A 27,873-nucleotide genomic window follows, 5' to 3' on the forward strand; every position below is an offset into this window, starting at 1 on the left:
TGGACTCACAGGTCTTGGCCTGCCTGCCAACCACATACTGCTGAGGTGTGTGTGTGTGACATAGATGTGTGTATTTATGTGTATGTATCTGTGTATCGGTGTATCTGTGTGTGTGTGAGAGAGAGGGAGGGAGGGAGGGAGAGAGAGAGAGAGAGAGAGAGAGAGAGAGAGAGAGAGAGAGAGAGAGAGAGAGAGAGAGAGAGAGAGAGAGAGAGAGAGAGAGAAAGGAAGGGCCACCCCTGACAAGCTAGTGTGGAGGCACAACACACAGAAGAGATAACGTCCAGCATGTTGCTGCTTTATCTAGTTGCCTCTCTACACTCTGTTCATGGCTCTCCACCTCTCGCTACACTACTCTGCCACCCAAAGAGTGAAATGTTGTGTATGTGTGTGCGTGTCCTCTGGGACATGCGGTTTTCTCCTCCATTATCCCACTGTAAACTCTGCATGCTCCCTGATTGGGTAATGGTTCTCATATGCTGAGGCCTCCCTGTTAGTGGCCAGGTCTTGGAGTGTGTGTGTGTGTGTGTGTGTGTGTGTGTGTGTGTGTGTGTGTGTGTGTGTGTGTGTGTGTGTGTGTGTGTGTGTGTGTGTGTGTGTGTGTGTGTGTGTGTGTGTGGTGTGTGTGTGTGTGTGTGTGAAGCTGTTTGCTTTACATTTCCATTTGCATGCATTCGTGTTTATGCAAGCATATCCATATACAGTATATATGCAGGTGTGTGTGGTTATCATCACCCAGAGTCATCTGGAAAAATCTACAGAAGCCTAAAACATTATTTAAGGGTTTGCTAAGTGAGAGGTTGGGAGCCTAGCTCTATGCCTGCATTCCAACTGTCCTGTATCCCTCCACTATGACCAAACTACATGTCAATTGTCCTGTATCCCTCCACTATGACCAAACTACATTACAACTGTCATGTATCTCTCCACTATGACCAGGCTGATAGACAGATATATCTATTACACTGTTCATCCAATATAATATTCCAACTTCACAGCAGAATATGCTGCATCTTATTTTAGAATTTGATTTGATCGACTCTCCCAGTATCGGTCCTCAGTTATAAACACACACCTGCTGCAGCCTGGAATGATGGGTTTATATTCTCCGTAGCCTCCCCGCTCAGTCAATACACTGATGGCACCATGCGCTCTCATAGCGGCTATTGAACGCACAGCTGGATAAGCAGGAGTGTTTTTATTGTTAATCAATGAGGATCCATTCCAGCCTGTGTCTGTGTGTCTGTCTGTCTGTCTGTGTGTCTGTGTGTCTGTCTGTGTGTGTGTGTGTGTGTGTGTGTGTGTGTGTATGGGTGGTTAACAAAGATCAATAGCAGCAGGTGGTGGGAGGAGTTCTGATTTCAATGGACCGGTTCACCAGCAGGCTTTAATCAGGAGCTAAATCAAACCATGGGAAGGTGGAGTCAGGTGAACCAACACACACACACTCACACACTCACTCACACACACACACACACACACACACACACACTCACTCACACACACACACACACACACACAGTAGGAAATCCCTGTCATACGCTATCTCCAGAGCTAAGGCAACTTTGGTGTTTCTGGAGAGAGTTTTCTCGCTGCATGATCACTGAGAAGATGTGGACTTAGAACCAAAGCTGGACCTAAACCTCTTTATAAAGAGTCAAACTCCTGTCATATCTCCACACACACACACACATCCAGTCTGAGAGATCTCTAACAGAAACCCTTTTATCTGCTCTCATATCTAACAATGACCACAAAGAAACAATGAGAATCGATACAATGACTCCATGACAGAAGATCTCCACACTGCTGAATGTGTTAGCCAAACCCTGACAGCACTGGTATTACATGGTGACACACGCAAACACACTAATACCTCCTTCACACAAGCAGGAGACGATATAATATGGTTAGAAAAAGCTGGCTCCTCTCTTGTATTTGAACTCCTGTTCCCTTTGAGGAGAAAGAGGGACTAAAGCTAGAGGCTCTTACACCTGTCAGCACACACACACACACACAGTGAGAGAGAGAGAGAGAGAGAGAGAGAGAGAGAGAGAGAGAGAGAGAGAGAGAGAGAGAGAGAGAGAGAGAGAGAGAGAGAGAGAGAGAGAGAGAGAGAGAGAGAGAGAGAGAGAGAGAGAGAGAGTCAGAGAGCACTTGACTGTGATTTCAGCACTTGTCTTCAAAAGGCTTCACTGCCGTTCTGAAGAGCCCTCCAAACCTGCTGTAGAGGAGGGGGAGGGGGGAGTGAGGAGGGGTTAAGTGACTGATATGGGAGTTAAAATAGAGAGGATAAGAGGAGGGTAAAGAGGAACATAGGGGACGTAGAGAATAGAGGAGGGAGGATGAGGATAAGAGATGAGGGGGGAAGACAGAAAAGATGAAGATAAGATGAGCGGACAAGAGAAGAGGAGAGCAACCTGCTTCTTTCAGATAGGAATCAAGTGACCTCATTGTTTGTTGGCCGAACAGACAGGATCCTGGACGCTAATACTGTCCCTTCTTTAGTGGTCTGGGGACTCCTGTAACCTCTGACCTCTGACCCCTCACACATATACATGTTATTGGTTTAGAACTATTGATAAATCCAACCAGGGGACTGGCCAAGCATGTGTTTCTATTAATATCTTGGTTGTTTAGCATCCACACTTGGACACTTTTGTTCTTGTATATGAACACCCATTTCTCAAAGTATGAGGTTGTCTCATTCAGACTGGCACCACATCTAAATCTACTCCTGGATTATTAATCAAACTCAGATCATCATTAGTTGACTAAACATGAGGGATGTGTACTGATAGAGTAGCAGGCAGCCAGAGTGACTGATCACTTTACTGCTCTTATCTAGAGAGCATGACAGCTGTTCTCCCTTTATCTAGGATCTGTTCGTCATCTTGTTATTCCATCACTGTATTCATAGGGATATGATAACCACAATCCACTCAACCTTGTGTAATTCCAAATCCAATACATTACAGGAAAATGTGAATTCAGCTATTTTGATAATAATAAATTAATGATTTCAGATTTAAGTATAATTGATCATATTTGTTTCCATTTAAACAAGGCTAGTTTCCCAGTAAAAATTGTTTCATGTAGGCCTATTCTCTACGTGTGACTATGAAATGGGGCCATGCATGTTTATAGTGTAAACAAAATTATGACTATGGGATTAATATTTAAATATTTATTAAAGGTCTAAATGTACCTAACCTGGAGCGGTCACTATAAAGCAACAACACAGTTATGTATTTAAACCATGTAAATTAGCTCAATAAAGGGTTAGTAATGTGTGTTTGTGGATTTGTGGGTGTGTATGTGCGTGTGTGTGTGTATGTGTGCTTGGTAGAAAGAGAAGAAAGAGTGGGTTTCTGGGGGTTATAATTGCTGGGAATGATTCTAATGAGGTCTTGAGAAACATGAGCTGTAGTTCTGTTCTAATGACAAATAGCCTGGAGCAGGAGTGGGAGGGAGAGGGAAGGAGAGAGGGGGGGAGGAGAGAAATATACAGAATCTATCACTATGCTACCGGTTAGCAGCATGGTTGAAACATTTATTTTATTTTTCAAATTCAGTCAGGTTTTTACTGAAGAATATATGTTGCATCATCTAAAGCAATGTGTGCAGGGAAAAGTATATCACACAGAGCTGCTTTGTAAACAACATTAGACCAAAGATCCTCGGTCCTTTTAAACAAAGGACCAAGGAGATGAACCACAACTCAAGCATACTCCTCATTCAAAGATCCAGCCCCATAAACTGCACTGGAGAGAACAGAGACTATACTGGTGACATCATTGCAATATCTAGTGTATGTGTATGTCTGTGTGTGTGTTTGTATGCGTCTGCATGTGGCCTGCATGCCTGCGTGTATTCGTTTGTGTGTGCTTGTGTGTATTTGTTTGTTTGTGTGTATGTGTGTTTGTGCAATTGTGTGTAGGCCTATGTGTTTGTGTATTGACAGTGAACACACACAGAGCCACAGCAGGGGCTTTCACACTCAACAAAAGGGGTGTGTCCTTCTTTGTGTTGCCAATCGAATAAAGCCTGTTTTAGAGCACATATGTCCTCTCAACCCCCCCAACCCCCACCGCATCCATGGCCGTGGTTGATTCTAAATGTGGCCTCCCACCCCTTACACACACGCTCACACACAATCCACCCCCCAGAGACACGCACACACACAGCCTGTGCTGAGTTGGAGCCCCCTGATTTGGTTCTCAATAAGCAAGGCAGACCCTTCATCACGTGGCCCTCTCTGGCCCTCTCCTCGTGGAGGAATACACGCTGCACAGACACTCTCTAACCTCCCATGGCACATCTTTATGGGAGCTTGTGCAGCTGGAACAAATTGTTGCTTTTGTCTCTTATTTATTCAATCACATATTGTTGATGATTTGTATGTGTGCATTTGTAGTTATGATGACAGTCAAATATATCTAAAAGATGAGCGATTGGGGTTTGTCCTTGACCAGCATGTGTGTGTACGTGTGTGTGCGAGTGTCATCTCAAACTAAGAGCCTTTCTGGGACCCGAGTGTTCCGTTGCGTTCGTTCTGTGCCAGGCGACAACAGCCCATGGCCAGGAGGCCCTTCCTCTCAGCACATGCTAAAACCATTTTCCCCTGCAGAGGAAACACACACACGTACACACACACACACAAACACACACACAGCTGAGCTAGCAGCCATGCTCCAGGGGAAACACACACCATTCCCGTTAGCTCAATAGGAAACAGTCACACACACACACACACACATAGCTTTACCTCACAGAAGAGGAAACTCACACCAGCCAGAGGCACTACCTGTTATTGACCTCTGCTCTCTGGAATGTCAGCCTGCTTAATTCCTGGTAAGAGCCTGGTTACAGGCAGAGTAGGATTACTGTGGGAACTGCTTTCTGCGATCGAACCAGGGTCACCTACACACCAAGTTCAAGTGTTTACCAATAGACCAAGAGGACACCGTGAGGTCCCCAGATTGGAGTAACCAGAGTTTGAGAGGTGTTCCAACCACCTCCGCTACACATCGCGTCATCAGATCAAAGTGACCTGACTCCCCACTGCTTAGGACGGCTCTGCCCGTCCTCCACTTCTCCCTCCCTTCTCTCCCTCCTTTCCCCTCCCCTCAGCCACCTCGCTCTCCTGCCTCTCCCTGTCTCAGGGAGCAGCGTGTGGCTCCTGTGTAGAGCCGTGTGGTTGAGCAGCAGAACACGCCACGGGCGCTGGGAGACAGCTATAATGGGAGTCAGACAAACAAACAAGATAACAACCTCACCAGAACTGTGACTGGCAGTTCAAAAAGGCAACCTCTCTCACACACACTTACACACACACACACCACAAAATAGGATGCCGGGAGAGTATATTAAGCAAACAGAGTCCGCTGGTGTGTTATCACAATAGTGTGTGGTGTCGATATGCAAGGCGGTAGAATACACATGTGGCTTCTCTTTGTTATTCCAACCTCCTCAAATCTCCACAGCCTAGCCTGTCCTGGACCCAGCCATGAAATGCTTGGTGTCATCGCCTTAGCTCATATACTGTAAGCTCAGTTCACACAGTCACTCTCTCTACAACACAGGACTCTCTCATGAATAACTCTATGATGTTTGCACCTGGAGAGGATCACACACGAGTATGTGTTTGTGTGTGTGTGTGCGCGTAGGTGTCATGTTCTGATGGATAACCTACAGACTAGGATAATTCATCAGACGCAGTCCAAACTACCTACTTAACACCAGGAGATCTAACCCCAGGCCGCTGCTCACCAAGCACAGGCATCTGCCATTAGACCAAGAGGACATTCTTCTGCTGCATCTAGTGCCTTGATCCCCTCCGTCTCGGGGTTGAAACTACACCCCCTCGTGAGAAGACGCGAGCAGGACATCAAGCCAAACCGGAGTGGAAAAAGAGGACACTGAAATGAATTTAGTTTCATGTGGCTTTCTACAGCCCCTCATTTACATAGCCTTCAAAAGAGCTGACCTTATAAATTCTGGCATTTGTTCAGCTTTCACTGAGTGGGATTTAATCGTATTCTGCAAGGCCGTGTGTGTGTATGTGTGTGTGTGTGTGTGTGTGTGTGTGTGTGTGTGTGTGTGTGTGATAAGTAATGTAGGATAAACAAAACACAGTGGTCAACAACAACTATGCTCCTAAGGGGCTTTCATTTTCAACTGCACAGGTATAATGAAGATCCATTGTTAAAATGATTTCAAGTATTTATGTATCTGAACTGGGTCTGTCCTATAAGGATCAGGCCTGTGTTCTAAGCCTGTCTGGTAGGACCATCATCTCTTATCTAGGCTCTCTTGTGGGGAGTTGCACCGACAACCCAGTCGATACCATCTATTATTCATGCTTCCTCACCAGCAGGGCTGTCTGCAGGGGTCAGCCCTGCCGTGAACTCAGAGACAGGAAGTTAAAGGAGGCTCCGCCCACAGGGAAAAACCCCCAACAAGTCCTGAGAGGCTCTGACTGTGATTGTGGACAGTCCAGAACCTTGGATGATGTTGGAACCAAACCAAAACAATGACTCAGGCATGTTTGGGATGGGTGTACTGATGTATAGCAGAGCTATACTATATCAGCTTTATCTGCAAACAACTTGAATGGCTCTCTCTTTTCTCTTTTTTTATAAATGCATTTTCTAAATAAAGCAGGGCTAATGTACAGTGCTGGACCTGAGGGTCGCTTGTTAAATATTCTCAGATCTTTTAGTGTCCAAATCTAGTAACAGCTGTCAAATCTGACCAACTTCTGTTTTTTCCCATTCGGTTGGAGCTGGAACAGAATCCAGAGACAGAGGGAGAGAGAGCGATAGAGAGAGAGAGAGACAGGGGGGGAGAGAGAGAGACAGGGGGAGAGAGAGAGAGAGAGAGAGAGAGAGAGAGAGAGAGAGAGAGAGAGAGAGAGAGAGAGGGGGAGGGAGGGAGGGAGGGAGGGAGGGAGGGAGGGAGGGAGGGAGGGAGGGAGGGAGGGAGGGAGGGAGGGAGGGAGGGAGGGAGGGAGGGAGGGGACAGAGAGCGAATAGGATAAGCAGATGTCTGGCTACACTACAGGAGGAATGATAAGTCTGCTAAACTACGCTGGAAATGCCAGCTCTGCTCCATGCCAGTTCTCATCCTGCTGAGTGCCAACTAGCAGTGTGACCGCCCCACTGCCATCTGGGAGAATGTGGCCCAGGCGTTATCGATAATGGATCACGAGACCAGAGTAGCTGTTAGCATGCCTGAACACTCCAAAAACCATGATGCCTCACACCCCCCCTCTATTTCCCTCTGTATGTTCATCCTGATTTCTCTCCCCCACTCCTTCTGTTTTTCATTTGTTTTTCTTAAAACCATTTTCACTCTCTCTCTGCCTCTCTAAACCTCTATCTACCTTTCTCTCCTTCTCCCTCCCTATTCCCTCTCTCTATTTCTGTCTCTTTCTCCCTCCCTTTCTCCCTTTATTTTGCCCCCTGCTCTCTCTTAGCTTCATCCTCTCTCTCTATCTCTCTCTCTCTCTCTCTCTGTCTCTCTCTCTAGTTAGATGTTTTGATTGTAACGTAATCGGACCTCCCTTGTCTACCTCAACAATCAGCTCTTTCAGTTTCAAGCAGTCAGACCTTTGCTCCTGCTAGAAAACTAAACCCACACTTACAACTCAGCAGACAACCTGAAACACACCAGAAACCCAAATACCAATACTAACCCCAGTGCCAAACGGAAACTACATTTTCCACACACATTCGGAAATAATGACCAGGTCTCACATAGGGGAGAGAGAGAGAGCAATAAAGTAAACTGTGTTTTCTCATGTACTCTGCTGTTCAAGTGCTGTCCACCCACCTAAATACATTATCTCCCCTGTGACTGTGGAGGAGAGAGAGACAAAGAGAGAGAGAGAGAGAGAGAGAGAGAGAGAGAGAGAGAGAGAGAGAGAGAGAGAGAGAGAGAGAGAGAGAGAGAGAGAGAGAGAGAGAGAGAGAGAGAGAGAGCAGGAGGACAGAGCCATGTGCTGCTAGCAGTGATGAGCTGACAATGGGACAGCCTAATAAGAGCCATCTGCTTTTGTGATTCCAGTGAAGCGATCGCTCCTCTGTGAAAGCGATATGCTGCTCCCATTCACTTGCAGCACAGTGAAAATGTGAGCTGTTTTATCCACTGTTTGAACTTCCTACAATATCCCTCTTTCTGACGCTCCTTTCTTCCCTGGGAGTCATCTCTCTCTATGTCTCTCGCTCTCTCTTTTCTCTCTCTCACCCTTCGGTCTCCCTCCCTCTTATCCTCTCTCCCTCGCTATCTATCTCTCCCCCCCCTCTACCTCTCTCACTCTGCTGTTCTCCTTTTCCTCTATGACTTCAGTTACACCCATTGTCCCCCAGATTGAGCCACAAAGCCTGAGACACTAGATACCCTCCACTGTATTTAGTCACAACACAAAGACGAGCAATTTATGGGAAGAGCAAATGTGCTCAATATCAGTGACACCCTGTTTTAAACTGCCCCCCTTCTTTGAAGCTAAATATACAGTATCCCTGCCTGCTCACAATCCTCAGAGCCAGAGGCAAAGACATTTCTCTGTACCGAGCCTCACCAGACACACCAGCTGACACACACACACACACACACACACCTGTCTCTTATCATGAAGAAATACACACTGCTTGCCTTCACCTAAGCACACACACACGTCTCTGTCGCCACAGACAAACATCATGCCACCCCAATTCTGTCCTCCACAAGAGGTTTATGGTAGCTCAGCAAAGATAGCAACACCATATTAAAGTAGCACATTGAAACACTGCTAAGTACAGAAACAGTAAATCCTGCTTGTTAAAACACACACACATACTAAGCTCAGGTTGTCATTGTGCCACATAAACAAGTTCATTTTTCCAGATACAATACGAGGCAATCTGGGAAGAATGTAAACCCATGCATAGATTTATGTACCTGCATAAGACTTGAATATTATAATTTTACATCCGCATTTGTGAAACTGCAATTCCATTAACAAGTCTAATATGTGGCCTGTAACAAGAGACCAAAAGAAATATAGTTGCATTACAATAATGTGTAAGAGCGTGAAATACATGCAGCTCCAGTATGTGTGAACACATTCATAATTCACTCGCCCCACAGTGTGCATATGTGTGTGTGTGTGTGTGTCACTACAGTGTGAGTCACTCTGGAGTGTGGGAGTTAGTCGTTCCAGAGCGTGTGAGTCAAATTTTCCACCGGTAGCCTAGGAGGTGGTTGAGTGACAGTAGCAACTGTCCTGCCTTATTTGATTGCTAATAAGAGAGATGTTCCCTGTGTCAGATACCCAACACTCTCAGCTAAGCAAACAACTCTGGACACTAGTCAAACATTAGCATAGCTCTCCATAGGAGGAGTCTGCACACTCATCACCTCTCCACTGACATCATCAACCAACCAGCCAGCCAACCAGTGAGAGTTCTTTTGCACCACAAGTCAGTAAAAACATTTGAACATGTCGGATCTTCCTGAACTCTGGAGCAGATCTTTCCAAGTAATTTCTTGCTGTTATACTGTAACCTATCTTAACCATATTTAAAATAATCAAGGCCAGATGAGACAGTTAGTGGAGGGGAGGGGAGGGGAGGGGAGGGGAGGGGAGGGGAGGGGAGGGGAGGGGAGGGGAGGGGAGGGGAGGGGAGGGGAGGGGAGGGGAGGGGAGGGGAGGGGAGGGGAGGAAAGGAAAGGAAAGGAAAGGAAAGGAAAGGAAAGGAAAGGAAAGGAAAGGAAAGGAAAGGAAAGGAAAGAAAAGGAAAGGAGAGGAGGCTGCTTCCCCTGACAACCCACTGGCAATTACCCCAGTCCCCTGAGAGACCAGCGGGTTTCCAAGTCAACCCACCTGCACTTCTCTACCAGGAGAGACACACACAGACAGACAGACAGACAGACTGACACACAGCACCACACAGAGAGACCAACACACTCTCACACAACAATGTGACACACACAAAACACACACAAGGGAATAGTTCATGTAGGCTATGCAGGTCCACAGCTCATTCTACTCATAATGTGGACGCACAGCTTGTGGCTCAAACACAGACACATGGTGTGTAGGCAAGTGGTCCTTACCTGTCGATGATGACTGGGTCGGAGGGTGTCTCGTTCCTGTTCCCGCAACTCTTCTTGTCACAGCAGCGACTGGAGAGGAACAGACAGCAGACAGTCACATCATCAGGATGGAACTCAGTAGCATCTAGGAGCTTCACCACACCATGTCAACCAGAATGAGGTGCCAGTTCTCTAATAGTCAAAGGTCAAGGCTGGTCTTCAATTAAAAGCCACTTTCCAGAATCTCCACCACTGACATGTTCATGCTTTGGTAGGCCATGAATCACTAACAATTCCAGGCTAGCTAAAGCCTGGTCTATTGACCCAACTATCTCCCGTCATTTGACTAATTCTCATCATAGAGTGAGTCTTGTAATTATGTTGAAAATACATTCTCCTGACTGGGTGGAGAATGGAGTACCACCCATTTAGTACCACCTGAATGGGTGGTACTGAGGAGTTTGTTTTTACAGTATTTTACATAGGTCTAATGTAGTCCATTTTAATCAGTCTTTATTTTAGCAGAACTCGAAGTGAGGAGGACGATGGCGGCGGTTAAGCTTGTCTTGGCTGATTGCTGCTCTAACCAGTCAATCGCGGCGCGTAAACATCACGCGCGGCTCCGCAGCTGAAGGCGGGAAAACAACATGTTGTGGTGTTTGGCTTCGCGCTGAACTGAGGAGAGGCGATGCCAGGCGGCTGGGGAATAACTTCTCACGGCTTCAGCTTTTGTTTACCTCTAATTGTCAAGCTGTTATTTCTGGAGAGGAGGCAAGATGCCACATTGCCACCTTCAACCACTCATTCGGTGGGGCATTTATTAATTATAGGCTTTAAAGCTTGCATCAATCTCTACCTAACAGGCAGCGTGTCTCTGTTCAAGGCCTTAGCACATTAGGATCAACATACTTTTAATTAATGTGAAAATAGGACTCAAATGTTATGCTTCATGCATTTGAAAAACGTTGCTATGTAATGGTGACATACTATCTAAATTATCTAAATTGCCACCATATGGTGTGGCAAAAAAAGACCTTAGGTCTAAAAGTGACTAGGCCTATAGTGAAAGAGAGTCTAGCCTATATGTCCACCACTTTAAACTCATCACATGGCATAAGTCCAAACAGTTAGGCCCTACAAGGATTTTACTATAAGCTACAAGCAAAGCAAACAGGCAGGCACACACGTACACTTAATAGTTTATATTCAAGTCGAGATCTAAAGGGAGACGTTCCATTGGTAGGTTACATTATTGTATGATAATGAGAAGATGAGGCGGCAGGCCCGCTGCTGCATTGTGACCTCAAAGACACGACCCCGGATTTGAGCGCATCTAGGATCACCGTAGGATAATCATTCGTGTAGTTTCGTACCGTTCTGCGGACGTGTGGCTGAACACTGGGGTCGCCACCAAAGCAACGATGACCAATACCCGCTAATCCATAAACCTACGTAGCCTATAATTGCGCAGACTCTATGCCTCCTGGAGTCACGGATCGCAACAACATATTGGTTGGGAGGGAGAGAAGAGAGAGAGTGTGTGTGTGTGTGTGTGTGGGGGGGGGGGGGGGCAGGGGTTGAAGGTGTAGTTCCAATCATCACTGACCCCCATTTCATTTTGTCATCCGTGGCAGTGGAACATGAAATAATTTCCTTTTATCCTTTAGTTTAATTCAATAAAAAGAATGTCATAGGGAAGCCTCTTTTCTGGTGAGACCCTCCTGCATTTCAACGGTGTTTCAGGCTTGTATGCTATACACGTGTTTTAATGTAGGGGAGTGGGAACTGGATTTATAATCCTAGACACTAGTCAAATCAGGACAACAATAGACACAAATAAACTAGGCAAATTATATAAACTATAAAATGTTCTATCAAATTTGTATATTTGATTCTTACCTGCACATGATTTCGTGAGTGAGGAGGACTCGACACATCTCGGGGTTTTTGTCTTGGCCTTCATAAATGATAGCCTGGCAATTTAAAAAAGAATGACATTGTAGATAAATAATACAAATATACATATGAAATGCTCTCTGTACGCTAACTGGGAAATTATCACAACTCCCTCAAGCGTAAATGAACACTATCAAAAGGCACAATTTAATTAGGCCTAACTAAACAATATGTTTTGTTTAATTGTGAAATCCTTAGAAATTGCCAAAACATGTAGCTTAACATACATTTGTACAATGAGAGCTACTTTGTTTTATGGAGTACTATATATATATATATATATAATTGGAAAATGTTCCAGGTTTAATAATTTCGAGAAATTACATAAAAATATATATGTATGTTTTATTTACTTCAAATTATGAATATAAGCGAAATGCATTGTTTAGTCTTTTGTTAGTCAATTTCATCACCTAATCTAGATCACACATGCTTCTCGACTACAGATGGGCGATGTAAATAATAGCCATGCCGTCTACACCACCGCGCGCTCCGCCACTGATATTTGGGGGGAACGTGCTAATGGGCAATCTGTTGTTTATTTGGAGCCGCTAACAATGATTTCTCTTTGGATAAAAAGCGGTGTCGGGGGTACGGTTGACTAATTTTTGAGCATTGGCTTTAACAGATGGCGAGGAGCTGTAGGTGCGCTCTTCCTCGCTTCCTTTGCTCTGTCTTTCCCCCTTTCTTTCGTTCGTCTGTCTCACCCCTGGTCTGCCTGATCCATGCTATCACGTAGGCTACAACATCGAACCCGCATGTTTGAAAAAACAGGCATACCTACTGAAAAATCCTACTGGCTAGGCTGTAGGCTCAGCAAGATTACAGTCTAAACATAAGAGTAAAACCTCAACTGCAGTATTTAAATGAAGCATCAATAAAACGTTTTTTTTGTGTACCTATAATAAAGAAGAAAAAGGAAAGGTAGGCTCTTTAATGAGGCAAACACTAATAAATAGTAGCCTATAGTTTAGGCATGTATAACGTGTCACATTTTATAGCCTATTGTTCCAAAATAATGAAAAAGTCACTTCATTGATAAAAAAAAAACTCTGAACACTTTGATCTATGTTTCCCTTCTTTCAACGGGTGAAAGAGGGACAAGCCACAAAACAAGAACATATTCCCAGGTTTGTGGGAGAGAGGGCCTGGAGTAGTTAACGTCTGTGATTTATCTCTGCGCTCGCGGCGGCAGAAACAGAAATCTATAAACTGAGTGTTCAGCGTCATTGACTCTTTGATCATACAGACCCGACCAGACCTCGAGGACGGGATGACTTAAACGTGTATATTTTCTGCATTATGTGAGCTGCCAACAAATTAATAAACGAACATTAATAACAAGGCTAATCCCAAAGTTGAAGTCGGTCTACGTATGTAGGCTTGGCGAATGTAGCCTACTTGACAATAAGGCTCTGTAGACTATATCGCACAAGCGCACCGCATCTTAAAGAGGAAACATGGCATGTTGTCTGAGACCCTCGGTGCTCTCTCTTCTTGTCTATTTTCCCCCTCTAAATTTTTTTTCCTCCTCTCCTTACTTCACAGGACAGATGTTTCCTATATTTACACTCTCTCGATTGAAATGTTAATAACACAGCCAATATTAGCACAAAAAAATCCCTAACTCCTCGGCATTGCTACGCCAGTTTAGGCACAACACAAGACAGGCTCCCTCACAATTAGTATATGTGGCACGAAGCATTAAAGGTTAAAGGTTCCCTGAAATGTAGCTCTGATATTAGAATAATGGTATTTACAACATCACCCTTTTTTAACACAATTGTTTTTATAGAGGCAATAATAGGCTACATGACAAGTAGCCTACTCGATTACTTTGATTAGGCTACATTGTAGTTAGCGACATATGTCAGAAACATCGGACAGAAATGTACAGGAGACCCATGGAGTCTGTCGCTTGAATTAAAGGCCACCCAGGTCGCCTTCATTCACTATTCAAGGTATTCATACCCTTAATTATTTGTGGTCATCCAGAACTGCATCTTAAGTGAATCATGTTATAGTCTCACATTGCCCGAATAAAATGTAGCCTACAATACAATATAAAAAAATAATCTGACAATAAAACAAAAGAAGCCAAAACAAATTTCACATCAATGAGCCTATCGCAAATATTGTTTTAGAAGCCTATGAAAAAAAAGTTTTCAAATCCGCTTGCTTCCAACTTTCTCAGGAATTAGGAGGCTACGACAGTATGCGTCCAACACCAATAAAGGTAATCTTATCTAACAAGAGAGAAAAAAAATCACATCTTACCTGTTTTGTCATTGAATCAATTAACCGTACAAATAGATCCTGTTCTGTTCTGACGCCTGAGGGAGAGAGCAAAGTGACATTAAGGCTTTGTTGGATTATTGTAATTCGTAGATATCCCTCACACACAGTTTCTTACAAAATATATGACAAGTAATTTATTATTAATCTAACTAGGCCTAATCCTAAAGACAATTCTATTAAAACGTATTTTTTTAAATATGCCTATGTACGATAGTCTATTTTATAGTATTTAATTTGATAGGCTAGGTTATTGTAATTTTTATAAAAACGTGGTTTATGTTTTTTCCCCATTTCTAGGTGTATGGAGAACAATCTAGCCTACGTACTCTAATTTAGCACTTTAGAATGGTAACTCTATCAGGGAAACGACTGGACCACAAAGTGATGCGAGAAAATCGATGTCCGTGCATCCCTGTTTGTAGACTACTTTGGATGTTCATAATCATTTTAAGTCGTAATATCATGTTTCACTTACCGTTGCTATACAGTAACTGTAGTTTGTAATGTATCCCATTGTTAGTTTTTTCACTGTTTGGCTCCTGAAAAGAATCAGCAATGAAAGGGATCAGTATGACATAGCTTACATTGTTAATATTCCTCTTGACTTGGCAAATATACCGTTTTAAAGTGGAGTTAGGATTTGGTTTTTCATTCATAAATATTATTTGGCTGTGTCACAAAAGAAAAATAGCAATTTGTTGAAAATAGCGTGCAAGTGTTTCTGCGAGCTATTGCTTTTTCATTTTTTGCCATAAATTGTGATTTATATGGTGATAAAATAGTGTTAATGAGAGGATATTCCATAGAAGCGCTTACTTTATCTTTCTCCACAAAGTCAACATAAGCTGTCCTCTCGATCTCCACCGGCTGTCCCTGCCTGTCATATAGCGCGAGAACGAAGTGAAAGAAATTTGATTTTCTGAGGTTGGACGGCGGTTGCTTCTCATAGTGTGCCCGAGCCAAACCCACACCGCTGCGGGAAGAGAAAGGGAGAACATGTTGGTTAAATATGGAGATACACCAGTGATAGATGTGGCTGGTGAAAATATTGAAGATCCTGAAGCGGCTTTTAGAGAAGAGAGATTCCTGGATTTGTCACTTTAACAGTAATATGATGTAATGAACAGAGTGGTTTGCGCTGAAGAGGTGCACAGGGAGATTGTAATTGATACATGGCATGGTGGGGATTTAGGGTCGATCTGAGAAATGCATTAAAATCGGCTGATTTGGCAACGTTACCTCTGGGCAGCTGTGTTAGCGTCCACCACCCCAGCTGTGTGCATCCAGGACCGGACGGGATTCATCCCGCTTCCCAGTGGTTCCTCCTTCATCGTCGTCCCCCCTCTAGGTATATTATCCTGAATTCCAAACATTTAAAACAGTTTGTGTACAAACCCACTCCAGACAAATAGGGTGAAATAGGGAGGTTGTTCGTATGGCAAGGTTTGTTCTCCAGACGATCGACAATTGTGCGTAATAGTTTGTTCCCAAATTGTGGAAAGAAACCCAAGTTCACTAGTCCAGTCTCCGCGGATCCGTCCTGCGTTGGCACGACATGAACAATTTACAGAATTGGATACAGTATCACACACGGCTGGTTGGAACGTGGTCCTGTCGCTGAAGAAGTCGTTCAAATACCAAGATATGGTTGTTGCTCTGTTTTATTCAAGTTTTCATAAAATGCGCTTGTAGAAACTTTTATTTTGGCGATGCTCTCACGCTGGAGTCATCCTGCAACAGCATAAAAAAAAGCTTCAGGACACTGCTGAATCGACCACTTCTGGCAAGGCGCTCCGGATCCAAAAGACAAATAAACGAAAAAATGATTACCATGGAGGTGTTCCCGGACACAGGAGAGGTTGATGAGGGGCCTTTAGCGTCTTGCAGAATGGATGGAAGCATACAAAACTCAGCCCTCTATCCCCGAGGACTGGAGCCTATCCCGGGAGCCAAAACTCTACACCCAGGGGATCCTCGCTGTCAGAGAGTGACGCGGAGTGGGCGCGGCTATGACCATACATGGAGCTGTGACATCCCCGGTCCCTCGCGCAGCTTCGTTCTGTGAGTGCACGCGAGCTGCTGCAACATGAGAGCGCAAGCCGGGGCTCCACTTTTTCATTCAGTGTGGGAAGATTTTTCCCCTCAAATGCACATCCTGTCAAGATGTTATTCACTACAACACCCAAGCCCTCGTGGACAAAAACGTAGCCACAGGACTGGTCTTTGCAAATTTTGTAGTGAATTGAGCAGGCATGTTAGGTTATTACACTTCTTGCAAGTAAGTCTTCATTTGGATATTTAATTGACAAATATGTCTCTTCTATAGACTAAAAATAAAAACAGTGACAAGGTAACAGGGAGTATGAGAAAAAATAAGGTGAACATTGGGTGTAGTTAAAACAACGAGGGAACCGTTAGGGCTACTACTGTTGTTTAGCTTTTATAAGTTTATTAATGAGGGATCAAATCAACGCCGCCTGACCTCATTAAGATATCAGGGTCTCTTTCAGTCTTCTCAGAACTATTGAAGTATACATCACTTTCCATACACACTAAAACAACCGTGAGTGTAATTGACAGGCATGTCTATTTTGATATATGGAAGTCTTAAAGCTGCTAACGGTGCCTGTATTTTTTTTTTCCAAGGCAAAGATTCATATTGATTCTCTGCATTGCCTCAGTTCTCTGTCATGCATCAAAATCATCATACCGGCATTGCCATAGTGCAAGGCAGACCACAAGCTGTCTGCAACATTAGCGTTCAATACATGCGATTTAATTTGATTTACTGTGGAAGTATTAGATCTAAGCAAGACAAGTGAGGAGGACTCCCGGGGCGCACTGCAGACTCTCATCATGGGAGGAACACAGTTGTCTTTTGAAGGGCAGTAATATCACAATATCTTTGTTCTCATCTTCAAGCATAACGCTTACTTGTTGTCAGTCTTTATATATTAATATTTTAATTAATCGGCAAAAATCGAAGTCCAAGTGTGTAGGTGTGTGTGTGTGTGTTACCAAGGGACCGCTCTGCAGCCCAGCGCACCGAGGGGAGGGATAGGGGGACGAGGAGAGGAAGAGAGATGTGTTTTACACTGCAATCTGTTTCCTGGTGTGGGGGGTTAATGACTACAGCCCAAGATAAGTGAATTATCAAAGATGTTGCTCTGCACCGTCTCTAAATCCATTACTTTCTCTGCACGCTCGTCTAATTGAAAACGTAAGTAATAACATTGTTTTTGTGACCATTTACAATAATGTAATTACTTTAGACTATGTACTATCATGTATAATGTCAACACGTTATTTTTTAGATAATTAATATAATTGGTGTAAGAGCAAATTCGCAAATCGATATTTGCTCGATAAATTGATGTGTTGTTTATCAATGTCATTAATCTGCATGTGGAATTTAAACAACTAAAAATATCCTTACATCAAAACTTCAACACTTGTTCTTGGATAACATTGGATACATTTCTATTTTAACAGTTGTCACAAATGTTGACAAATTGTCCGATTAAAAAGCTATAAACAGCACACTTCTGTATTACTAAATACAGACTGCGCAGCATATCGATGGCAATCTGATTACCAAATTAGGGGTTTTAGGGCAAATCCGGTTAAAACTGACACCGCTGAGTGGAAGGGGGTAGGGCAGTTGGACAACCCCATCACGTAGGTAACGATCCCGTCCTAAAAGGAGTTTTAAACCTTATTTGACAACAAATGCAGCTGCCCCTCTATTTTCGAGGATATTAGGCGAAAATGAATGCAAATCTGCGCTCAGCAGCCAGATGGTCAGAAATGGAGGAATCAGCTGCTCGTCACAACAGGCGCCGCGCGAGCCTGAATCTATTTCACCTCATTTTCCTCCCCTCATCTGCTGCGCAAGCCAAGGCGTGGAAAATGTGCTCTAATTCGCCAACAACTTTTACTTTGAGTGCCACAGCCTCTGCCCTCTACGGAACCAATGCTATATCAATGCACATGAACCTGCATATTATTCGCTATTGTAAAAGCCCATTTTAATTTTAACATGTTTAACTTAATGTATGATGGTGTACTGTCGTTATTTTATGCTGCACACACAGAGCCGTATCCTACACAGACCTCGACCAGTCACGTCGGTGATATGTTTCTGCTGCACTGTTGGCTGTAAACCAATGTTAAGTCTATTAAATATTACCCAAACTGTTGCTTTAATAAGTTAAAAAATAACAGTGTGACAATAATAAAAAATATAAACAGATTTTTTTCTCCAAAAAATATCAACAAGAAGAATTTACGTTTATACTTATATCATAAATGCATGCATGACGTAGGCTTGTCTATTTTCTATACCCTATACTTGTGCAAGCCTTAAGGAAATTGGTGTGTAGGCCTATTTAGTTGTAATGTTAGACCATATTTGCAGAAGTGTGCTGACTGTACAAGCGGGACAATAGCCGAGTTAGCCATGCAGAAGGTCTGTGGGTTTGAATAAGATTTGCTTGGTGTTGCCAAGACCTCCCGAAGAAACAGCCCTCCTCCTTATTGTGTGTGAAGTGTTCCTTTTGTGTGAATTTACGGGGTGAGGCTTCAATGATCCCCCACAAATTTGCATTTAAATAGCGACATCAACCGATTCGCGTGCCACACACCAGTGGGTTCCCCAGATGTCAAGGCAAAGTCAGTCAGATGGCCGCAGCCCAGCTGTCCTCCCCACATCATACCGGCTATGTGCACACACACATACACACACTCCCATTTTCATCTCCGATCGGTTTATCAGCTGCGTACGTTGTTATGGCAGACCGGACCGACTGACACTGTGGAGGGGACAGTGAGAGTGAGGAGGAGAGAGAGGGAAGGACGTGGGCGAAGTGATTTCCAATTCGCCGGTATAATAGCCATATGTATTTATAGGCTTATTGTTTTCAGCATAGCATTTAGCAGACAATGTGATTTAAAAAGCTAGGCCTACTTTGGATATGAAGTGTCGGAGACTCTGAAATAGTTTGATACATAATCCTGAAAGAAATGACTGACAGCCACGTCTCGGGATATGAATTTGAATACAGGAATGTTCCAATTGAGACATTATAATAGTGTTTTATCTCATGACATTTCTGTCAATAGCACGTGCGTCTGAAGAATGTGATCTGCTTCAAGAGCTCGGGCTGCATGACAATAGGGTCGCACGCGCTCTCAAGTTCAGCTCATATCAACTTGAAATAAAAGGCTTTGAATTCTCCGGGATTTAAAGGCTGTTCTCAACTAAGCTTTGCTGAATTATGATTTCACGAATTAGTTTATCAATTCGTTCCTAAATGTAGATGGGTCGGTTAGACATAGCCAGTTCAATAAAAATATTCACAAACGAGATTCACGCACAGCATCTTAGTCTCACTAACTTCGACTTCGTGCAGTCTAGGCTTATTTGGTTTAGGCCTTAGGCCTATGCTTATATTTTGCCTGCGTCAAAGCGGAGCGCATCAAAGATTGAATCAGTCCCGGGTATTGGCCTCTTCCACGCCCTGCTCGTCAGATAATAAATGACACCGTTAATTGTTAGATTGCACATTAAGTTGAAACATCCGCTCACTGTCACACGTCGCATGAGAACAATTTACAATCCACTTTCAAAATGAGATGCGCGAAGGAAAATATGATTTTAGATGAAAAAGATTTAGATTTTGTTTTACTCGTATTAGGCTGCTGACATGTTCATGCTCATTTTACTCCAAACCATACGCATTCACTTATCAATATCAAATTCCATCAGTCGTGTTCGTTGTTTATTTATCCCATAATTAGAAGACCATCAATTTACAGATTTGGGCCTGCTGCGCGGATTAGGCTTTTTACCAGCATCTATTTTAAATAGCTACAACAGAACGGTTCATGTTAGGCCATAGGCCTATGTAATAATAAAAAAACACATGAAGCCGGAACCAAATTGACAACATTCACCCGGTTAGCCCGTAACAATAAAGTGCTTGGATGGATTTCGTTGAAGTCCTGCATCTGATTGAAGCTTCGTCTTCTGCGCTGTCTGATATGGCCGTGAAATTTGATTAAGAGCGCCTCCTTTTGGCAACATAAGATATAAGTCTCTTTCTGGGTGAGACTAACTTCAGACCACGCATGAGTCTCTTGCCTTTGTGGAGTTGAATATATGACACTGAACTTGAGGTTATAAGGTCCAGTTTTGGGGTAAACTATAGGCCTAATTATTAGTATTTGGGGGCAAATCCCTTAGCTAACACCCAATTTATGTCATGAGCAACAGAGTAAAAAAAATTGAAATATGAAAACGGGATTAGGCTACCCATCAACAATACAAACAAAAACAGCATAGGCTAATAAGCGTTTTTGTTTTTGTTCTTTTTTTAGATGAGGGTTTCTTATTCAGATTCAACCTGAACCTATAGTTTTAGTAGGCTACATTTGTTTGACCTGTTTGTATCAAACAGTTAGTTACATAATCTGTACACATAAAAAAGGCCATTGCTTGAAACGCGTGAAAGGGCCTACGTTAAAGCGATCAATTGTAGAGAAAGTGCATGTCACGAGGGCTACAATTATCTTAGATAACTTAAACACCCAGCTGTGATTTGATTCACGAAAAAGTATCCGTTTCAAAGGTTTACGGGGAAAGAGTATGCTGGAGCTGGCATCATTATAGGAACAAGGTTCGATTAGGTAATTCTAGAGATTGTAATTGGCTTTAATTAAACATGCATCGCACTAATTAACTGTGAATTTTGAACAACCGCTGGGATATTGATGTCAGATTTCATACCGTCCAGATGTCCTATAGCTACGAATCGGTCCTCAATTAAAAGAAGCCTACTCAAAGATGTCTGGAAAAATAAGCACAAATTTGTGTTTCAGATATTATTAACTGAGGATATTATTGACTGAACTGCATAGGTTAAATGCAACGTGTAACCTAACCAAGCCTATTGACCGCTAGATGCCGGTTTAAATAACCGGCAATAACCCTTGTTTAAAAGTCAAGCAATAAAAAAAGATCCCTTCACCCTAACCTTAGTTTAATTTAACACCTTGTGTCAATAATATTGCGACGGTGGTGTTTCATGTTTTTCTGTCTTAAAAGCTGAGTTTGAGGATAGAATAAATTCGACTCATAGCCTATGCTATAGTCGTATAGCGTCGTTTATAATGACACGTCGTAACTATATTGATATTAATGTAAAGCCTAAATAAATGTCTTATAATTGTTAAGAAATAATCTATTAAAAGCCTTTTATATTAACACTTCCGAACATGTGAGATAGTGAGTTATGTCAAGGGCCCAGGTTGCCAGATAATTTGCATTTTCATTCTGTTACTAAAATGAAGAGAGTGAGAGGCTGTGCGGTGAGCCCGCGGCACTGCCCCGGGCGATACTGATAGAGAGAAGTAGGCCTAGCAAAAAATGAATAAAGAAAGGGAGAGCTATTCTAGACAATTAACATGTAAAACACCCACTGGAAATAGAGACGGAATGGAGAGTAGTTCGGGTCAACTGCTCATCCTTCTAGACCAAATAAGGAAGACTGTAGTGTCAATGTGTCATTGAATAAGAAGTTTACTTCCATAATTAAAGATTCCAGGAGGTGCACCTGCTCGCTTGATAGTCTGAGGTGGCGCGAGTCTAATAGGTTTTATATCATGAGATAGATGAGATTATGAGAATGAGAGGTGGGCCAACATTTATAGGCCTGTACCCTACTTTTATATCCAAGTAAAACAGTCCTGTGATGACTTGATTAATTGTTTCCGTTTTAAGTTCAAGGAATTGGCACCGATTTCTGGTAGGAAAGGTTGGAATCCAGAGCAACGGCAGAGCAAGAGCCCCCGGCTATTCTTCTGACCGTGTGTCCTGTCCCCGGTTTCACGGTCCCGTTCGTCCCCCAGAATAACACCATCCATGGTGACAGTGCCCCACCTGCTGTCCACAAAGTAGAACAGCACAACGATGAAACCACTTTAGCCGACGCTCCATTACATAGCCTATGTGGTTTGATCGGCATGGCAACTGAGCCAAGTCTTGAAGATGGAGATGTTTAGAACTGATATTATAAATGCTTCATAATAATAGATGTTCCAACTTTGTTTTTCAAGTGTAAAATAAAGTGTAAAATATAAATATGTCACACAAATGCGTCTGTTATTTCATTGTAAGTTTCCCTGTATGACAGAGGGAGAAGAAAAAATCACTTTCTATCTCCAGGTGTGCAAATGACCCCTCCAAGGAGCCACACATCCTCCACAGAGAGATAATTAGAGGCCCCTCTCAGTCCAAACCACAGAGAGCAGGGGCCACAGGAGCCAATCCCAAAGTGTGAAGCCTGAGAATGAGAGAGCGAGAGAGCGAAAGAGAGAGAGAGAAGACCAGAGAGAAGGGGAACGTAAGCTGATGCGTCTATAGACACTGCCAGGCGTGAGCATCGTCGCTGGGCAGCTGGGGAGCCCGCTGGAGAGGAGGAGCAGACACGTCGGAATTAAACTGTGCAATCCGACATGTGAGATCAACAACCTCGCTCCTCATTTACAAGCTCTCTCATTTCCTTTTTTCAGTGCACAGGAGTGTGTAAATGATAGAGACCGAGCATGTGTCTGCTAGTGTGCGAGACCGTGTGTCTGAAAAGGGTTTGTGTGGTAAAAATACAATTTGGATAAATTGGTACTTGTGTGAATGTGAAGCAGTTGTGTGTGTCGGAGTATGTGTGCGTGTGAAAAAGAGACAGCGAGGACGGAGAGATAGTGTGTTAATGTGTGTGATATGAGGACTTTTGCAGTCCTACGCCATTACTTGTTGACAGATGTGAAAACATACAGTTATAATTAAGGTGAACTTTCTGTGTTGGCTTGACCTAGTACATTTCCAGGTGTGTGTGTGTGTCAGCCTCTTTCTGACAATTTCCATGGACAGTGTATGTATCTAATCTGAACACAGTAAGCCTATATTGAAGCAAACTATTTTTTTAAACTATTAGAAAAAAACATACAGAACCATTTCCGGTCGATAATGTTCCAGAAGCAGTACAATTCATCAGTTCATACAATTCAAACAGTGCATTTCAGAGCTGAAAAGAGTTTCACCTGAAACCTATGGTTCTCTCTCATACCATGTAACCACTGTGATGGCATGTGGCTTGTACTGTAGGCCTACCGTGACATTCTCTTTCTCAACTCTGAACATCGGGAGATGGGCAACGCTTCCAGTGAGTTCCACATGCTACATTTAAACACAGCCTCAGACTGAGTCTTTGTGCTGGAGCTTTTGTTCGCCATCTGTGGAGCTCTGCCGGTGAGGCGGGACTTCGTTAGCGGGTGGACCGGTGCGGTCTCCACGGGTATAGAGTTGCCAAAGGACACAATGGGCAGCGGTTCGGCTTGCATTGCACGGCTGTAACATTAACTGCAATATAGCGGATCAAAGAGCTGTAAACAAAGTGGGTGAAAATGCAGGAGGGTCGTGAATACATTCATGGAGGAGAAAGAGAGAGACGGGAGGTATGAGAACGATAGACCAAGAGAAACCGAGGTGGAAAGAGAGAGGGTGGGGGGTACGAGAGAGAAAGAGTGAGACAGAAAGGGAGAGAAGAGAGAGAATGAGAGAGAGAGAGGTCGAAAGGTAGAGAAGCAGAAAAAAAGTTAAGAGAGCTGCAGTGTTTCTTCAGTCAGCTGATAGCTGTAGAAACAGTCAAGTGGAGTTTTTTCGCTGCTAGTGCTCCCTGACCTGCCACTCCTCCACAGAAAAACCATTCAAGCCGCCTGGCTCCCTCAGGAGGACCACGGCAACATGGCCACTTATGAAAATGTCAGACAGGACTGCAGCGAGCTCTGCCATTGACAGAGCAAGAGGACTGAGAAATATAAAAGGGGCAAAAAGGTAACATCAAAATAAACAGATGTGCACTTGTCCATAACCCCCCAAAGGAAATCAAAATAATTCATAGCCGTATCCCACTCATAAAAACGGTCAATGTGGCTACACCCCCCCCCCCCCCCCCCCCTTCCATACCCCACTCTCTCCCCTCATTACTTGCCTTATGGAGGGCTCTTCTGGGGGGGAGTAGGGCTCATCTTGGTATATGAGGCTGGGGGTGTATGCTCTTGCCTTTATTAGCACCTAAGCTCTTTACACTTGTAGCATATTGCAGCAGGTCCTAAGCTTTATAGTCTGACATTATTGAAAAGCAGGGGTTCTTTTCCCCCAGAGTCCCTGAAGTCAGGATTAGACTGACAGCATACTCATCTCTGTTGCTCCATGTCTTGCTATGGCTGCCCTGTCCTTGTATGGCAGCAATCTTCCAACTTCAGCCCCCTACACCTATTGAGTGGGAGAATAAAGACTTGGAAATCTTAATTTGACTCTTGTGAACAGCATAGGTCAAGGAAGAAAACAGAAATATTGGTATTTCCAGTATTGTCAAGTTAACCCTGCACAACAGCAGTTATAGATAATATATTTATGTTGTAGCTATAATAGCTGACCAATAGCATTGATCTATCAATGTATCTGTGTGGTGTGTATGTGGTGGTTTTGCTTCACTTTTCGGTATTCAATTCTGTGGTATCTGCTGCCCTCTGGTGTCTACGCAGGGTTTGTCAGACATGTTTCTATAATCATGTTACTCCTGACTAGGACTGAACTGACACATGCACCTCCTCTACTAAGCACACAAATACAGGGTTAACAAAGATGAGCGAAGATCCATTTTTAGATTATTCATTCAAAGGCCGTTCTTCTATAATACTAAAAATAAACTCTGTCATGGAGTCACAATATATTTTTGAGACAGCGTCATCTGTTGGTAGTTAATGGGCACAGAATACAACAGAATAATGGGACCTTACTCTACATTCATGGCACAGATGCACTGCTGCTCAGGAACATTGGCTTACATGGCAAACAGAACAAACACCAAATCTACTGGCAGGGAGGATGTCCCAGGCAAATCAAGGTGAACTCAAATTCCACATATACTCACAAATACTGACGGATCAAATTTAACATGAATTTAACATGACTGAGGGAACAATTCAGTTAAAGTACACAAGAAAAGAAGGACACCCAGTTCAGCATGAAATCCCAACTCTCACTCGTCGTACATGGCGTAGTCTACCTACCGCACACACCTTTGATAGCCCTTTCATGTCTTAAAAACAAAGGAAACTTTTCAAATGGAGCTTTCTGTTTGGTCACTACATACAATACATGGTTTTCATTGAAATTAATTAAGTTAGAAAAAATATAATATTTCTTTCACCAAAATTCTTGTGTACAAATCATCCATTCAAAAGATCCTTATTTTAGTGAAAAAAAAATTCACTAATTTAATTTCCAAAGAAATTAAAAGGATTTTACATGATTTACTGTTTTTTGTTGATAATGATAATGGAGCAGACAGTTTCTACAGTACATGTAGGCCTATTCATTCAGGCCTATGTTTCCCTGATATATATCTATACATAGATATATATTGAGAACAGTGTTATTACATAGACCAGAGTCCAGGACCCTTCTCTGGGAAGGCTGCATATCTTACTGTAGAGTACACAGTAGAGACATCTACGTGAACAAATATACATTTTTATGAGGCTGCACACATAGCCTACTGTTAGTAGCCCTTGTTATGTGTCCCTGTGTGTGTATAAACATATCTAATCAAAAGGGTACAGTAATACACTTGTGGGGAATTTACAGTGACACAGTACTGGCTTTACAAGGCACCCTATGGTAAACTACAAACATGGCTTCCTCCCCTCTCTCCTGATGGACCTCATCTAACATCCCGACTAGTGCTCCTTATGCCTGGTACACATAGGCACATTTGCTGGACTATGCCTGATGTTCCTGGACTACTAAGCATTTGAGTAACTTATATGTTACTCAATTATTTCCAGACTTGACAGCAAATTGCTAAATCTGAGCATTGAGAAAAGTGAATTAGATTTTTTTTCTAACAGTGCAGAGCAAGTTGCAACACTGTGTACAAGGCAGTAATTATATTAATCCCCCCCACATATCCATATACGCCATCTTGTTTTCTTGGGATCTTCGCCCTTTTATCCATAATCTATCTCTATCTCCCCTTCTTCATCCTCTTCCTCCAGGTATCAAGATCCCCATCTAGCTGGTCAGTAGCCCATGATGTGGTTGATGTGACCCTTAAAGAGAAGACAATCCCCCCCAAAAGACTGATCCAGATTATATAGAAAAACGACAGGGCATTTCTATTCATCTATGTACCCATCTACAGTATGTCCCCATATATAAATCCATCCGTCCCTCCACCCATTTGTGGCTATACTTCAGGCCAGAGGGACGAGGCAGAATAGAGGACAAACTCACCGGTTCGCCAGCCAAGCAGCGTGGACAGCACTGGGGTGGACGGCTGGCCTGGACACCACAACAAATACAGAGAATCAGAAGCACGAACGCCCACATGTGGCTCTACACTGGACAAACAGCCTGTGTGGATGTTTTCTCACACTTCAGGGCTTCATGTAAATACATTACTGCATGGGCTAAATTATATACTGCATGGGTTAATTTACAATCAGAATTCTGTTCATATAGAATTTAGTCATGTATAACATCTAGCTAGGCCTTAAATGTCCAACACACACTGACAAACTGTTTTTGCATCAACTTGACTTCACTCCCACCCAGAAAAACAGCCATAACCTGCTTAGAGATAAGACAGTGCCAATTGCCCTTGTGAGTGCCTCTGTCTCCAGTTGACCCATGCTTATCTATACTAGAGCGTGATCCATGAGATAGAGATGAGGGCCCAAAATCCTTTCTTGACTCCCGTTTGGTTTCAACTCCACATTGTAGGATCTCAGACCATTAGGTTGATGCAACAGCCATGTCTTACACCTAACATTAAGTACTAAGAAAGAGGGCATGAGGATATCCCAGGTGTAAAGGTGGGGACCTACCGTTGGATCAGAAAGAGGAAGAACACCATTGCCGTTTGGAGCTCCCTGTTGGTGTACTGCACTCTCCCATGTGTCCATAGGGCAGTCCGCTACCGCGCCATATTCAACCTGAGCGTAATCTCCCACTCCATCACACGCACGCTTCTGAAATGACAACAGAGCAGATTGTTGACACGAGCATGGCACTTTGATCTTTAGCTATCTCTCCCTTGCTGGATAGTAATGAGAAAACAAATTACCTATTAGGAACAGTCAGTATACATCTTACCGAGCCATTCCACGACTACTTATAAACAAATGGCTGGCTCTAATTTGACATTTATTTGACTTTACCGCTTGGCAGGCGTTCCATTTCTCAAGGTCTCCTTCGTGGCGTCTCTTCTTCTGAATTGCTCTCATGTATTCCATGTTTGTAGCTAAACTACAATTAGTTGTATGTAGCTAGTTTTCGTCAAATTATTTAGGAGGTATGTACGTCAAGGAAGGTTACTTTGCTAATTAGAAAAGTATGTTAAGGTTAGTAAGCTACTGTATTTAGCAAGCTAGCTAGGCTAGGACCCTGTCGAGCCAAAAAACTTGGCAGCAGCAGTG

General features: G+C 43.2%; 2 protein-coding genes across 11 annotated transcripts in view; both read right to left on the minus strand.

Moving 5' to 3' along the window:
* ebf3a (EBF transcription factor 3a) overlaps positions 1-15,707 on the minus strand; it is a 61,169-nt gene extending 45,462 nt beyond the window's left edge. For 9 of the 10 annotated variants that reach the window (XM_067244311.1, XM_067244304.1, XM_067244303.1 and 6 more), the window contains exons 1-6: positions 15,574-15,707; positions 15,151-15,307; positions 14,810-14,873; positions 14,314-14,369; positions 11,980-12,053; positions 10,102-10,170 (exon numbers count right to left, since the gene is read on the minus strand). In XM_067244311.1, coding sequence (XP_067100412.1) covers positions 10,102-10,170; positions 11,980-12,053; positions 14,314-14,369; positions 14,810-14,873; positions 15,151-15,307; positions 15,574-15,707 — 554 coding nt within the window. The remainder of the gene's footprint in view (positions 1-10,101; positions 10,171-11,979; positions 12,054-14,313; positions 14,370-14,809; positions 14,874-15,150; positions 15,308-15,573) is intronic. The other variant, XM_067244307.1, reaches the window with a different exon arrangement.
* Positions 15,708-25,891: 10,184 nt separating this feature from the next.
* On the minus strand, positions 25,892-27,815 carry si:ch211-221j21.3 (uncharacterized). The gene is made up of 4 exons (XM_067245212.1): positions 27,616-27,815; positions 27,283-27,426; positions 26,690-26,737; positions 25,892-26,505 (listed from the first exon to the last, which is right to left on the minus strand). Exons 1-4 carry the CDS (start codon positions 27,688-27,690, stop codon positions 26,476-26,478), a joined length of 297 nt encoding a protein of 98 aa, XP_067101313.1. The 5' UTR covers positions 27,691-27,815; the 3' UTR covers positions 25,892-26,475.
* Positions 27,816-27,873: the final 58 nt, after the last annotated feature.

Source organism: Osmerus mordax, chromosome 10, assembly GCF_038355195.1.
Source record: "Osmerus mordax isolate fOsmMor3 chromosome 10, fOsmMor3.pri, whole genome shotgun sequence".
Classification (NCBI taxonomy): Eukaryota; Metazoa; Chordata; class Actinopteri; order Osmeriformes; family Osmeridae; genus Osmerus; species Osmerus mordax.